Raw genomic sequence first — 16,578 nt, 5'->3', positions numbered from 1 at the left:
AGTGCTGATGAACATTTTTTCATGTGTCTGGTAGCCATTTGTATGTCTTCATTGGAGAAGTGTCTGTTCATATCTTCTGCCCATTTTTTTTAATTAAATTTTTTATTTCTTTTCAGCGTAACAGTATTCATTGTTTTTTTCACCACACCCAGTGCTCCATGCAATCTGTGCCCTCCCTAATACCCACCACCTGGTTCCCCCAACCTCCCACCCCCCACCCCTTCAAAACCCTCAGGTTGTTTTTCAGAGTCCATAGTCTCTCATGGTTCACCTCCCCTTCCAATTTCCCTCAACTCCCTTCTCCTCTCCATCTACCCTTGTCCTCTATATTATTTGTTATGCTCCACCAATAAGTGAAACCATATGATACTTGACTTTCTCTGTTTGACTTATTTCACTCAGCATAATCTCTTCCAGTCCTGTCCATGTTGCTACAAAAGTTGGGTATTCGTCCTTTCTGATGGAGGCATAATACTCCATAGTGTATATGGACCACATCTTCCTTATCCATTCATCCGTTGAAGGGCATCTTGGTTCTTTCCACAGTTTGGCGACCGTTAAAGAAGAAAGGGTATGGTTTGAAATAAGGGGCACCTTGAGGCAAGGCAAGTGATATGAAAAGATCAGTGGTTGGGGGAGGAAAATGTGGGGAAAAGTGTACAAAGGATTATATAAGCAGATTTGCATAGGTGAGTCCAACCTAGGACTAGAATAAAATGTAAAAGTTCCAAAATTGTAATTTTTATAAAAAGTAACTAGTCACCAGTAGTCAGGTAAATGCAAATCAAGACCACAGTGAGATACCATTTTATACTATTCAGTTGGGAACAATTAAGAATTCTGACTGAATCAAGTTCTGGAGTGGATGTAAATAAATAGGATCATTTATACACTATCAGGAGAGGGGTGTAAAATGGTGCAATCACTTGGGAAAACATTTTGGCATCATCTTGTAAAGTTAAACATTCACTGGGTGTTATACTGAACTGAGGAATCACTGAGCATTATATAAAAAACCAATGGTATACTGTAACTTGGCTAATCGAATTTAAATTTTAAAAAAGTTAAACATTCACTTAACTTCAACCCAAAAATTCCAAGAGAAATTCTTACTTCTCCCTGGAGACATATATAAGAATGCTCTTGGCAGTACTATTTATGATAGCAAAGACATGGAAAAAATGCAAGCACTCAACCCAATAGACAGAAGAATGGGTACATAAGCTGTAATAAATTTATACAATGAAATAATATTCATCAGTTGCATTTGAAGGAACTATAGCACATGTCATAGTATGGGGACTCTTAGAAACATAATGTTGAGTCAAAATATATTCAGGCTCAGGGAAAATGGAATATTATGTTGTTTAGGCATCAGTATATATGTGTGTAATAAAACTTTTTAAATAAATAATGAAACCACAAGGATCAAGTGATAACTGACCTCTGGTGGGGAGGCAGAGGGATGAAACAAGAGAAGACTGTGTTATTGTGTTATTGCTAGCAACAGTCTAGTTTGGGGATGAAGAGGTTTCCTAAGGGCTTTGTTATTAATTAATTAAGTAATTAATTGGGACTTGGGGTCAAGGCTAATGGTCTGAGGAAGACATGGTCTAACATATGCCAGAAAGAATCATTCACTCTGCAGAGATCTCATGCCACAGCTCAAGCAGTTAATGCAGAACTAACATGAACGACAAATCTGAATTTATGACAAGTCACTTTGTCTATTTTCCCCAACAACACTCAGTTTTAACTGACTATGATGAGGAGTCCTTAAAGAGAGACGCACTGGGGTGCCTGGGTGGCTCGGTTGGTTAAATGTCTGTCTTCAGCTCAGGTTATGATACCAGTCCCACACTGGGCTCCTTGCTCAGCAGGAAGCCTGCTTCTCCTTCTGCCCATTCTGCCTGCCACTCTGCCTACTTGTGCTCTGTTAAAAAAATAAATAAAATCTTTTTAAAAAATTATTTAAGGAGGGCACATAATGGATGCAGCACTGGGTGTGGTGCATAAACAATGAATCTTGGAACACTGAAAAAAGAAGATAAAATTTAAAAAATGATTTATAGGAATTTAAAAATAAATAAATAAATTCTTAAGGATTATTTTCTTCAATATTATGAATGCTGGTATACCAATTTTATAAAGCATAGAAGTGATACATTCTTAACTTTATTAGTTGAAATTACTTTTTTTTTGAAATTACTTTTTAATTTAATAAATAGCTGTAAGGGACGCCTGGGTGGCTCAGTTGGTTGGGCGGCTGCCTTCAGCTTGAGTCATGATCCCAGCGTCCTGGGATGGAGTCCCACATCGGGCTCCTTGCTCGGCAGGGAGCCTGATTCTCTCTCTGTCTCTGCCTGCCACTCTGTCTGCCTGTGCTCACTCTCTCTCTCTCTTTCTGACAAATAATAAATAAAATCTTTAAAATAAAAAATAATAAAAATAAAAAAATAAATAGCTGTAAGCCCCCAAAAGATAACTCATACACAGGGCGCCTGGGTGGCTCAGTGGGTTAAAGCCTCTGCCTTCAGCCCAGGTCATGATCCAGCATCCTGGGACCGAGTCTCACATCGGGCTCTCTGCTCAGCAGGGAGCCTGCTTCCCCCTCTCTCTGCCTGCCTCTCTGCCTACTTGTAATCTCTGTCTATCAAATAAATTAAATAAATTAAAAAATTTTAAATTTTAAAAAAAGATACCTCATACACTATTTAGCAAATTTATTCTCTTTATGTATTAATTTTTAATTTCTTTTTTTAAGATTTTAAAATAACAGTTTTATACATAAGAGTATGGCCCAAACTATCCATTATTGCAACATTTAACTTATGCACTAAAAATTATGCTCTTATATTTCAACATAAAAGTATATGAGATTTTCTACCCTCAATCATGTGTGTAGTATTTGCCACTGCATATATTCAGATATTAACAGCTAATCCATGTGACCTCCCTTTTGTCACACTGATTATACATCGTAACCAATGCGATCACTTGATCATGCACAAGTCCGGGGACACCAGAAATGCTACTTAAGTGGTGTTTTATTAATTGGACTTTCAGACACTGAGGCCAGAATTGAAGCCAAGGAGTAGATGTTGGCTGAATAATGACACTGAAGCCACACTTTCAGGCTTTTCTACTTCATCTGAAAAATTTAAGTCTTCATATAATGGTTAGAATTCCTCTGGATACAGTGCCACTTTCATTGAATGTCCTGGCCATAGGTACGAGTGACTGATACTTCCATGTTTTAGGTTTTTCATATTATGTCTTTTATTTTATGTTGCTTAATATGTGCTCATTTTTATTTACTTGGTACACTGCTTGGTAGTCTTTTTTCAACTCATTTCTACCTGGATATTCTTTACATATTCCACAGCGGGGACAGTGCCTACATACCCAAACTTGGTTTGGCTTTTTAATTTTTTCCATTAGAAGACACTACAATAAGAGATCTGTGACAGCACATCTCCATGTATATACATATTGACTGACTGATTTGACAGAGGGGGAGGAAGAGAGCACGCACGCACAAGCAGGAAGAGCTGTAGGAAGAGGGAGAGGGAGAAGCAGGCTCCAAGCTGAGCAGAGAGACTGACGTGGGACTCGATCCCAGGACCCTGGAATCATGACCTGAGCCAAAGGCAGATGCTTAACTGACTGAGCCACCCAGGCACCTCCATTTTTTTTATTTTTGATACACCTTTCCATTTCATATCAGAATCAGCTACATCTTTCCAATGGTACTGTTGCATTTTAATACTTATTATTAAGAACTGTATTTAAATTTTAATTATCTATTCCCAATGCCACGGTCTTTCAAGAAAAAGATCCTATCTATACATTCTTCACATCTTGTGAAGATGAATTAAAAGCAGAATGTCAACTTTACAACCTAAAATTATCATGAGGTGAAAAATCCCAAATACATATACTAAAAAGTCAATAATAAATCATCCCTCGATCCAAGTATGATAAAGAATATTTTAAAATCTGAAAAAAGAAGAAAAGTTTAAAGACTACCGGGGTACCCATAACAGAGTTTGTTCTCACTAGTCAAACTTCAAAAATCACATACTACACAAACTGAATCAAGTACACAGCACTTTTAGTGTTTAGTCTACTTATGAAAGCTAAAATCTGTTATCCAAATGATTGCTTTAGATTATCACTCAATTTGATAGTTGGAAATGAAACTTTTAAGAATTGTCCAAACTTTGAATCTTAGGAACAACATTGTTCTGGAAAATATTCTGCTAAAAATAATTTTCCTGAATTATATTCTGTTGGCCACACACAAAAAAATTGATATTTTAAATGTGCCATTTCTATATCATGTACATCAGGTATCTATTTGAACAGGTAGAAACAACCAGAGTCTTTAAAATTTAAGAGCATGGTGGATATTGAATTCAGCCAGGATTATCTCCTTGCATTATCTGATTGAAGAAATATTTATGGACTGAAAAACCAGTTTTTAAAATGTCAATACCATCAACAATGGAACAAACAAGGTGGAGGCTATGAGTTGTTTAGGAATCACGAACATACAGTCAGGGCCCACTTCATGAGTATACAAACTGTGTATAGTTCCAGAGACCTATGCTCAGGAGATCCCAGGCTTGGTTTAATGCTTGCCTTGTTATAGACTTGAAATTCTTAATAATTTTTAACAAGGAGCTCCACATTTTTACTTTACCATAGGACTGGCAAGTTATGTAGCCTGTCCTGCATATAGTGATTTGCTCATATTGTTCAGTATATATTCATAAGGTAATTATAGCACAGAAAAATGTAACAGAAATTTTGGACAAAGGAGAAAGACAGCAGTTCTTCATCAGTCAAACACACACTACTTGATACGAAAGAGATCTTGGAATTGTCCTGTCGGGTACTCACATGAGATGTTCAAGCACTATGGAATGATAGACATTATGTGCTTAGAAGGCTACTCTAACCACACAAAAAAAGCCTAATGCTATAGTTTACAGAACTTAATGCCTTCAGTTTTGTTCACTGAAACCTACTGGAATAATCAAACTAAAAGTCCTCTTGAGAATCCAAATATTTCTCATTGATACCTGCTGCAAGATATTCCCATCCTTCTATTCCAATGAAGATACTGAAATTGGTGTGCATTTAAGTAAAGATGAGGGTCAGATGGCAGAACTGTAACCAAATAAAACTCAGCCTTTTAGTGTTCTGTCAAAATGTGCCAAAATGTAGGCGGATGCCATCATAACTATAAAAACACAGCCTCATGTAAAAGTTTTTCTGAATGTATAGTATTTTCAATATGTTTTCTCAACTAATGGATACTAAAATAACAATTATTATTTTGAGGGGGGTAGGTCCTGATTTTTTGTTTTGTTAAAATATTGGGAACACCTGGTCTTATATCTTGCTACTTAGAAAAGCAGGTCTCTACAGGAGTCCATTAAAAACCTAGAGGAGAACACAGGCAGCAACCTCTTTGACCTCGGCCACAGCAACTTCTTACTAGACACATCTCCAAAAGCAAGGTAAATAAAGGCAAAAATGAAGTCTTGGGACTTCATCAAGATAAAAAGCTTTTACACAGTGAAGGAAACAACAAAACTAAAAGGCAACCTACAGAATGGGAGAAGATATTTGCAAATGGCAAATTGGATAAATCGTTAGTATCCAAAATCTATAAAGAACTTATTGAACTCAACACCCCAAAAACAAATAATTCCGTCAAGTAATGGCCAGAAGACATGAACAGTCATTTCTCCAAAGAAGACATACAAATGGCCAACAGACACATGAAACAATGCTCCACATCACTCAGCAACAGGGAAATACAAATCAAAACCTCAATGAGATACCACCTCACATTTGTCAGAATGGCTAAAATGAACAAGTCAGGAAATGACAGATATTGGTGAGGATACAGAGAAAGGGAACCTCCTTACACTTTGGTGGGAATGCAAGCTGGTATAGTCACTCCAGAAAATAATGTGGAGGTTCCTTAAAAAGTTAAAAATAGAGCTACCCTCACTACGACCCATCAATTACACTGCTAGGTTTTTATACAAAGGATACAAACATAGTGATTCAAAAGAGGATATACACCCTAATATTTATAGCATCAATGTCCACAATAGCCAAACAATGGAAAGAGCCCAGATGACCATCAACAGATGAATGGATAAAAAAAGTGGTGTAGAGAACAGTGTGGAGATTCCTCAGGAAATTAAAAATAGAGCTTCCCTATGGCCCTGCAATTGCACTACTGGGTATTTACCCCAAAGATACAGATGTAGTGAAAAGAAGGGCCATCTGTACCCCAATGTTTATAGCAGCAATGGCCACGGTCGCCAAACTGTGGAAAGAACCAAGATGCCCTTCAACGGATGAATGGATAAGGAAGATGTGGTCCATATACACTATGGAGTATTATGCCTCCATCAGAAAGGACGAATACCCAACTTTTGTAGCAACATGGACAGGACTGGAAGAGATTATGCTGAGTGAAATAAGTCAAACAGAGAGAGTCAAGTATCATATGGTTTCACTTATTTGTGGAGCATAACAAATAATATGGAGGACAAGGGTAGATGGAGAGGAGAAGGGAGTTGAGGGAAGTTGGAAGGGGAGGTGAACCATGAGAGACTATGGACTCTGAAAAACAACCTGAGGGTTTTGAAGGGGCGGGGGGCGGGAGGTTGGGGGAACCAGGTGGTAGGTATTAGGGAGGGCACAGATTGCATGGAGCACTGGGTGTGGTGAAAAAACAATGAATACTGTTACGCTGAAAATAAATAAAAAATTTAATTAAAAAAAAGTGGTGTATATCTACAATGGAATACTACTCACCCATCAAAAAATGAATACTTACACTTACATCGACATGGATAGAATTAGAGGGTATTACACCAAGCAAAATAAATCAGCCAGAGAAAGAGAAACACCATATGATTTCCCTAATATGTGGAATTTAAGAAACAGAACAGATGAACACAGGGGAAGGGAAGGAAAAATAAAATAAGATAAAAACAGAGAGGAAGGCAAACCATAAGAGACTGTTAACTCCAGGACACAAACTGAGGGTTGCTGGAGAGGGGGGAAGATGGGGTGATTGGGTGATAAGCATAAAGGAGGGCACTTGATGTAATGAGCACCAGGTATTATATGCAACTGATGAATCACTATATTCTACTCCAAAACTAATAATATATTATATGTTAACTAAATGGAATTTAAATTAAAAATTAAAAAAAGAAAAGCAGGTCTCTGGACCAGCAGCATCAGCATCACCTGGAAGTCTATTTAAAAAATAGAATATTAGGCTGCACAGCAGACCTACTAAATTGAATCTGCATGTTGACAAGATTCCTGGCTCTCTATATATGCAATAAAGTTTGAGAAGATGTTTTAGACAACAGGTACTAAAGAAGCTTAGGATGTCAAGGGTTGACCAGTGACATGCAGGTTTCTTTTTTTTTTTTTAATTAGTCACCATACAGTACACCATTAGTTTTTTTCCTTATTATTATTTTTTATTATGTTATGTTAGTTACCATATAGTACGTGGTTAGTTTTTGATGTAGTGTTCCATGATTCATTGTTTACATTTAACACCCAGTGCTCCATGCGATACATGTCCTCCTTAATACCCATCACTGGACCAAGGCAAGAAACAACAAATGTTGGAGGGGATGTGGAGAAAGGGGAACCCTCTTACACTGTTGGTGGGAATGTAAGTTGGTGCAGATACTTTGGAAAACAGGGTGGAGGTTCCTCAAAAAATTAAAAATAGACATCATTAATTTTTGATGTAGTATTCCATGATTCATTGTTTGCATATAATACCCAGTGCTCCATGAAACATACAGATTTCAACACAAGACAAAAATCTTTAATTAGTTTCATGAAGAATCTTCTGTATTAGTTTCCCTAAAAGTGCATGATTTCCTGGTTGTTTCATTTGCATTTAAGGAAGTCATTAATGAAAACCTCATGTTGCTTATTTATGGAGATATGGAAGACAGAACACTCTTGGTCCAGGTCTAGCAGCCCCAAACAACTTTCCTAACTTACCCACTGCACAAGCATTCCACACTCTGCCACTGGGAGTACAAGCTGCTAAAGCCAGCCATGACACAAATTTGGCAACATTTTCCACAACCTCAACAATGACCATAGTGAATATCTGTCATTTCTGTCAGGCCACTGCCCCTTCTTTTGGCAGCAGAATCACCTCTTCCTTTTAAAAACTAATGAATTGTTGGACACTACATCAAAAACCAATGATGTACTCTATGTTGGCTAATTGAACATAACTTTAAAAAAAGCCTGTTTCCATTCTCATACTCTGATACTATTCCAGGATTCTGAGACCATGACCTGAGCTGAAGGCAGATGCTTAACTGGCAGAGCCACCCAGGTGCCCCTCCTCTGCTGTTTTTAAAATTAGTTTGAAAAGGCTTTCTGTCCTTGTAGCTGAAAGAGTACCAGTTAATATTGGTTAAGAAAATAATCAATGGGTGAAATAAGTGATGGGGATTTAAGGAGTGCACTTGTCATGATGAGCACTGGATGATGCATGGAATTGTTGAATCACTATATTGTACAACTGAAATTAATATAAAACACTGTATGTTATCTATACTGGACTTAAAATAAAAACTTAATAAATAAAAATAATCAAAGTACATATAAAGATCTATGTAAGAGATTCATTTTCATGGCCTATTTTCTTTATGTGTTTTACAAATAAAATGCAATACTGATGAGAAAAAGTGAAGCATTTAGGAAAATGGGGTGCAATAATTCCATTAATATTTTGTCTATCCTTTTAAATATCTTTTTGTTCCTCATTAATTAACACTAGATGATTTTTCAAAGAGAGATTTTTGTTGTTATTGTCAACTGCCAAAAAGTAAAAGGACGGTTTCAAATTCAAGAGCTGAAGCATTATTTACAATGGCCAAAAAAGAAAAAAAAGGAAATGCAAAAATAAAAGTTAAGTAAATTACAACACTCATAAAATGAAATACTATGGTGACATTACAATCATTTTAGACTAAGAAAGATGGGGAAGTGACTATAACACCTCATTGAATAAAAAAAGAAATTATTTAAAAATCATATGGTATGAACCTAATTTTTTTTAAAGATTTTATTTATTTATTTGACAGAGAGAGACAGCAAGAGAGGGAACACAAGCAGGGGGAGGAGATAGAGAAGCATACTCCCCTTTGAGCAGGGGCTTGATCCCAGGACCCTAGGATCATTACCTGAGCCCAAGGCAGACGCTTAACGACTGAGCCATCCAGGCCCCCCAAACCTAATTTTTTAAAATGTAAATAAACTACAGAGAGAGAGAGGAAAGACTGGGATGAAATATACCAAAAATGTCATTATATAGAGATTTCATTGGTGGGATTACAAATCAACTTTTTCATTTTTTTATTATTTCTCTTAATTTCCAAATTTCTTGTAATTAATTAATATGCAATTTTTAAATAAGCAATAATTCATTTAGGGGATAGATTTACCATTTCTCAAGGGAACCTTTGTTGGCAATACTGTTCCTATTTCAAGATCCAAAAAATTAACAAATTAGGGATGAGAAGAACTGTTAGAATTTCTTTTTTTTTTTTTTAGAATTTCTTTTTCTTATTTCTTTTACAAAATGTGAAGCAAAGGTGAAAATCAGAAGTTGGGAAAAACCTAAATATAAAGGTGGCATATATTAATAAATCATGTTAAATGACTCAGATAATAATCTCTTTTACTTAGTATTTATTTTCAGTAGTCATAAACAGTCTTAATAAATAGTCTCGTAATAAATTAAATAAATAAATAAAAACAATCTCATAATCTTAGGAGGCCCAGCCTGAAGGATTAAAACTAAGAGAGAAATGATGGCAGTTAGAAATTCCATGAGCAAGAAATAAGATTCTAAGACCACACTGAGAGAAATCTGATGAAACAGAATAGAAAAGGACCAGCCTGTGTTTTCCAGAGACATTGTTCTATACTTTGTCAAGACCTCAAAACTGGGATGTTTGGGTGGCTCAGTCCATTGAGCATCTGCCTTCAGCTCAGGTCATGATCTCAGGGTCCTGGTATTGAGTCCCACATGGGGCTCCTCCTCAGTGGGGGGCCAGCTCCTCCCTCTGCCTGCAGCTCCCCCTTCTTGCACTCTCATGCTCTCTCTCTCTCTCTGTCTGGCAAATAAATAAATAAGTCTTAAAAAAAAAAAAAAAAAACCTCAAAACTCTTTATGGGCAGGCTGGCACACCAGGTTCCAAGAGGAAAATCTTCAGAGCTGAGAGGGGAAATAAGTAGGTGTGGCTACAAAAGGAAGGAAAATGAAACCTAGAGATCTAAGAAGGATGAAGAAAGGCGGAGCTGGCAGAGAATATGCTGTTGAGCTAAGTTGGTGGTGATAAGCACATACCAGAGAAAAAAGGATGGTTTTATTCCAATGAAGCTGAATTTTCAAACTCAAGCCCTGACTCAAAAAACTGACTCCAACAGAGGATTTTTAGGGCAGTGAAATTATTCCATATGATACTATAATGGTGGATACACGTCATTATATATTTGTTGAAACTCATACAATGCACAACACCAAGAGTGAACCCTATTGTAAAGCATGAACTTTTGATGATAATCATGTGTCACTGTTGGCTCATCAGTTGCAGCAAATGTACCACTTTGGTGTCAGATGATGATAATGGTTAAGATGAGAGTCAGGAGAGGGATAAGGTATACGGGAACTCTGTACATCCCACCCAAATTTGCTGTGGACCTAAAAACTGCTCTGGAAAATAGTTTATTATTTGTTAAATGCTTATTGGTTCCAAAGAACTAAACTAACCTAACCCCCAACCTTCCCCAAATTTTTACTCTTAAAATAACTAGAAGACGTGAATGATAGAAGCAGGTCTAAGTCCACCATCATTGTAGCCACAGAATCAATCAGAGACTTCCAAGAAACAGCAAAAAATGCGATGCAGGAAACCTGGCTGGTCTGTGTCTTTAACTGGGCTCTTCAACCACAACTAGACTCTCTCTCCATAAGGAAAACTGACTATCTTGAAATGCCCTAAGAGGAACAAAATTAACATGCCTAGAACATGATACAAACCACGTCACAGTCTCCCAAATCCAACCCATCATGGCAATAACAAATTTAGACCTCATCCTTAATCATTTGTTGTATGTTTCTTAAGTAATGGTAATATGCTGTGTCCACGAATTAGAACCATACCAGATGAAACCCCAGATAAGAGGGAATGAATCTTGGAACTATTCTCTCTAAAAGAATCAGCCCACATGGAAGGCATTAGGACTTACCTTCTTTGAGGCTGTGTACAGGTTAAATATTTCCCCTTTGCAAGCCCATCTTTGTGTAAAAGTGCCAAAAGCACATGTTGTAATGAGCACTGGGTGTTATCGCAATGGAAGAATCCTTGAACACTACATCAAAAGCTAATGACGTGCTATATGTTGGCTAATCAAACATAATAATAAAAAATAAAAAAGTTTAAAAGTTTAAAATAAAAGTGGTCCATATACACTATGGAGTATTATGCCTCCATCAGAAAGGATGAATACCCAACTTTTGTAGCAACATGGATGGGACTGGAAGAGATTATGCTGAGTGAAATAAGTCAAGCAGAGAGAGCCAATTATCATATGGTTTCACTTATTTGTGGAGCATAACAAATAACATGGAGGACATGGGGAGACGGAGAGGAGAAGGGAGTTGAAAGAAATTGGAAGGGGAGGTGAACCATGAGAGACTATGGACTCTGAAAAACAACCTGAGGGTTTTGAAGGGGCAGGGGGTGGGAGGTTGGGGGAACCAGGTGGTGGGTATTGGGAAGGGCACGTATTGCATGGAGCATTGGGTGTGGTGCAAAAACAATGAATACTGTTATGCTGAAAATAAATAAATAAATAAATAAAAGTGCCAAAAGCATAGCACATTTTTAATAGTGAAAAAGGAAAAACAAAACAGAAAGTGTTGTGTTTTTTTTAGTTCTTGATAGTGCTCCATAAATCAAGATAGCACTATATACATACATTACTCTCCTACCCATTTTGTTCCTATAAACTAAGATATCTAGATAGCCTAGATATCTAGATTTAAACACCCTCCCCTGACCTCCCTCTGCCACTACATAACACTATAAAGGAAAGTTTCCAAGTGTTTTAAAGCATTTGCCTTCTTTAAAGGGCGCCTGGGTGACTCAGTTGTTTAAGTGTTTGACTCCTGATTTTGGCTCAGGCTGTGACTTCAGGGTCCTGAGATTGAGCCCAGGGTGAGACTCTGTGCGGAGCATGGAGCCTGCTTAAGATTTTCTCTCTCTCTCTCTTTTTCTCTTCCAGTGCCCCTCTCCCTCCTCAAAAAATAAAAATAATAAAATAAAATATAAATAATTTGCCTGTTTTCTGGAACAATTTCAAAGAATAACTATCTCAAAGCTATAAAATAATGCAACAAAAGCCACTGTTTTAATTTTCAAACACTTTGAACCCAGATTTTCAAAAGTCATAGAATGAAGTTTTATGTTTAAACATCTAAATTTAGCTTTCTTCCAGGAAAAAAAGGCGAGGAGGTTGGAGGGGGATTAAGACTAAAATACTCCTTATTTGCACAATTTGACAAAATCTTCCAAATTTCTCAGTATAGATGCCCACTGACCCAGCAAATCCACTTCTACGAATTTTTCACAAACATATTTGTATATTCGCATGAATGTGTACATAAATGTGTACTTCTGCATCATCTATACCAGTAAAAACTAGAAACAGCATAAATGCTTATGAATTGTTTAAATAAACGATGCACCCATCATACTATGCACCAATTTTTTTTTAAAATGAGGTTGACCTAGCTATACATCTTGGGAAAAGGCAAATTACAAAACAATATTAATAACTTGTATGGATGAAAATTTCTGGTAAAGTATACAGAAAAATGATACAGAGTTGTAGAGTAAGAGAAATTGCTGTTTCTACTTTACTCACCTGTCTGCATTTTTTCCAATTTTTTTACAAGGTTACACCACTTTTGGAATTTCTTTTTAAATTAAACACAAAACGCAAGAAGTCCAAATAAATATATCAGCTTGTAAAAAAAATTCATTGGTCCAATATATGTATGTAATAACTACAGACTATTATTATAATTTGCAAAAATCCAAATAAATCCCTTGATTGCCCTGGTGGCATCTGAGTAAAGCCCTGTTGGATGTCGTCCCTGGAAAGAAAGCTTTGAAAATGAACACCAAACTTGCCTGGACTTCCAGGGAAGCGTCAAACCTCCATCGCGAAGATGGATGCTCGGGAAACAGAAAAAGCTTCTGTAGCCTTGCTGGCAGCCGGGTTGGCGGAGAATGCACATGCACAGCAGAGCTGGGCCTCCTCGTCCAGTCATCTAGCCTAGAGTTTAGATCGCTGCACGCCCCTCCAGGGTTCGGTCAGACCCCGCCCACCAGCGGCCGCCCAGCTTTCGTTTCCCACTGAATGGAAAGTGAAACTCAGCCGCAGTCGGCTGTGCCCAGCGCCCCCGCGTGGGGAGCAAGAGCGATGCACTGCCCACACCCGGCCGCTGGGAGACCCAGCGATCCCCGGGGTTTCGCTTTTCAACAGGTATGCTGTGCTTCCGGGGCTTGCACTTTGCCTGCGAGGCCAAGCATACATGGGCCTTTTTATCTGGCATTTTATGGTCATTGAGAGGGCACTTAATGTGAGGAGCACTGGGTATTACAGAAACAACACGACCTATGAAACTAATGTATTTGTTGTACAAATAGCTTTTCTCTAAAAGTTAGCTGGCTAATTGAAAAAATTAGCCAACTAACTAAACTAAAAATTAGTTGGCTAATTGAATTTAAGTTTTAAAAAAAGGATGTGTCTTACAGTCATTTGGTGTTTCACAGTATACATTACATTTTGCCTTTCTTAATATAATTTCTGAAATTGTGTATCTTAAAATCGATGGCTTGTCAATTCAGTGAATTGTGGCACATGGGTATAATGTCCTTCATTATTCCTTGATTCTGCTGCTGTTCCGCGGAGCCAGCAGAGGACAGCCATGGTGAATGGTGAAGTACAGAGGAGGGAGGAAGTAAACTGTTTATTGCTCAGAACTTACAATGAGAAGATCTAACAAGAGGGTGTTCTTTGAAAGCATTGGCTGACATTTCTCAAAACCAGGCAAGAAAGAGTTTAAATTGAAACTGGCTGATAGTTGCCTCAAAAGAAAGTTGGGGGGGGGGTGGCGCCTGGGTGGCTCAGTCCCTAAAGCGTCTGCCTTTGGCTGGAGTCCTGATCCTGGGGTTCTGGGATCAAGCCCTGTTCAGCGGGGACCCTGCTTCTCCCTCTCACTGTGCACCTCCCCCGCTTGTGCTCTCGCTCACTCTTTCTCAAATAAATGAAATACTTAAAAAGGAGAAGAAGAAGGGAAGGAAGAAAAAGAGAGAAGGAAGAAAGAGAAAGAAGAAAGAGAAGGAGAGAAGGAAGGAAAGAAAGAGAGAAGGAAGGAGAGAGAGAAAAAGAAAGAAAGAGAAGAAAGAAAGAGAGAAGGAGGGAAAGAGAGAAAGAAAGTTTGTGCCCTAAGAAGCATTTTCTATAACTTGCACGGTTTCACTGAAAATTGCAGGTGGATTTCCTTCTCTTTTTCCTTTTTGATTCCAAGTGCAAGACATGAAGCCACACCTAACTACCTCACTTGAAAACTCCCTAAATTTGGTCACAGAGAAAAACCCTTGGCTGACTTTATGTGATTATCGAGTTCTCCTTCGCTGTGGAAAGCTACTTTTAGAGAAAAGCTATTTGTACAAGATGAAGAAAAATTTATAGAACCTGATGCTAATTTTCATTCTAGGAAAAGGACAGGCTAAGGGAAGTGGTGTTTTAAGAAAAAGAAAAAAAATCAATGGCTAATAAAGTACATATTAGTACTTCTTTACATAGTTCATTTCTCCATAAACACTTCTGGTTTCATGTGACTTGTTTGCTCATTCTCCTCCACAACTCTTTCCCTTGTCTGTTTTCTTCTGCATTTTATCAAGACATGCTTTTTGTATTTTAAAACTTATTTTATTTTGCATGGTTCCAAAAATAAATTATAAATTTGATTTTCAGGTGTGTAGATTAAATCTCTGTCATAGAACTCCTTTGGGTAAACACGATCTGTTAAGGAGTGAGTGGAGATAAACTGAAGCAGTCAAACAGAACTCTTAAATTTTAATTTCCTGGCATGAATTTCAGGGTAGAACTAAAACAGATTATGATTTGGCATCTATTACCTTTCCTAAATTATTCTCTCTTCTCTGGCAATTTATTGCCTTTTTTTAATTAAATATTTTATTTTTTGGAAAGTAATTTTAAACATACAGAGAAGTTACAAAAATATAACAATGATCCCATATACTCTTTACTTATTATTAACATTGTGGCACAGTTGCTTTATTACTTTTTTCTCTTGTGTACACACATGCACACACACACACCCTATATGTATATATTTTAAATCAGTGTTCTTTTGTTTGCTGAACTATTTGAAAGGAAATTGCATATCAAGACTCACCACCCATAATAATCTAATGTATCTCCTAAGACCAAAGAAATTTTCTTACATTAAGTGAGAGCAATTGTCAAAATCAGAAAATTTAATATTGATAAAATACAATTTTCCAACACATATAGTAAATATTTAAATGTGGCCAATTATCCCAATTTGTCCTTTATATTAACTCTTTTTTTTACCAACACAAAATCCAAGCTATAATATTATTCATTTGGGGTTTTTTTTTGAAGATTTTATTTATTTATTTGACAGAGATCGCAAGTAGGCAGAGAGGCAGGCCAAGAGAGAGGAGGAAGCAGACTCCCCACTGAACAGGGAGCCCAACGTGGGGCTCGATCCCAGGACCCTGAGACCATGACCTGAGCTGAAAGACAGAGGCTTTAACCCACTGAGCCACCCAGGCACCCCTCATTTGGGTTTTTATTATTAAATGTTTTATTTTGAGAAAATTGTGGAGTCACATGTGGCTATAACAAATACAACAGAGAAATTCCAGTTTCTACAACCTTTAAAACAATAGCACATATCACAACCGAGATATCGATACCAATGCAGTCATTGTCAATACAGAACATTTCCATCACCACAAGAATCCCTCATGTTGCACTATTATACCCACACCTACTTCCTTCCAGCACTGCCCCCTCCTCATCTGACATTACTCATCTGTTCTCCTTTTCAATAATTTGTCATTTCAAAAATTTTATGTATTTGGAATCAAACAACATGTAAACCTTTGTAAACACAAATATAATTCTCTTGAGATTTATCCAGATTATTGAGTATATCATTAGTTTGCTCCTTTTTATTACTCGGTAGGATTACATGACACCACAGTTTAACAATTCATACATTGAAGAATATCTGGATAATTTCCAGTTTTCTTTTTTATAGGATTCAGAGGTAGAATTCAGTGATTCATCAGTTGTATACAATACCCAGTGTTCATTACTTCACGTGTGCTCCTTAATGTCCATCACCGAGTTATCCCA

At 37.2% G+C, this 16,578-nt stretch overlaps 1 protein-coding gene across 2 annotated transcripts in view; it reads right to left on the bottom strand.

The window, feature by feature from the left end:
• USP18 (ubiquitin specific peptidase 18) overlaps positions 1-13,485 on the bottom strand; it is a 63,528-nt gene extending 50,043 nt beyond the window's left edge. Inside the window, exon 1 of one of the 2 annotated variants that reach the window (XM_080812448.1) lies at positions 13,290-13,485. In XM_080812448.1, coding sequence (XP_080668574.1) covers positions 13,290-13,429 — 140 coding nt within the window. In that variant the 5' untranslated portion in view covers positions 13,430-13,485. The remainder of the gene's footprint in view (positions 1-13,289) is intronic. The other variant, XM_080812449.1, reaches the window with a different exon arrangement.
• Between the last annotated feature and the right edge of the window lie 3,093 nt (positions 13,486-16,578).

The sequence above is a fragment of the Martes martes genome, assembly GCF_963455335.1.
Source record: "Martes martes genome assembly, chromosome: 8".
NCBI classification, from domain to species: Eukaryota; Metazoa; Chordata; class Mammalia; order Carnivora; family Mustelidae; genus Martes; species Martes martes.
Note: the sequence above shows the minus strand (reverse complement) of the source record. Positions and strands in the feature narration are given on the sequence as shown.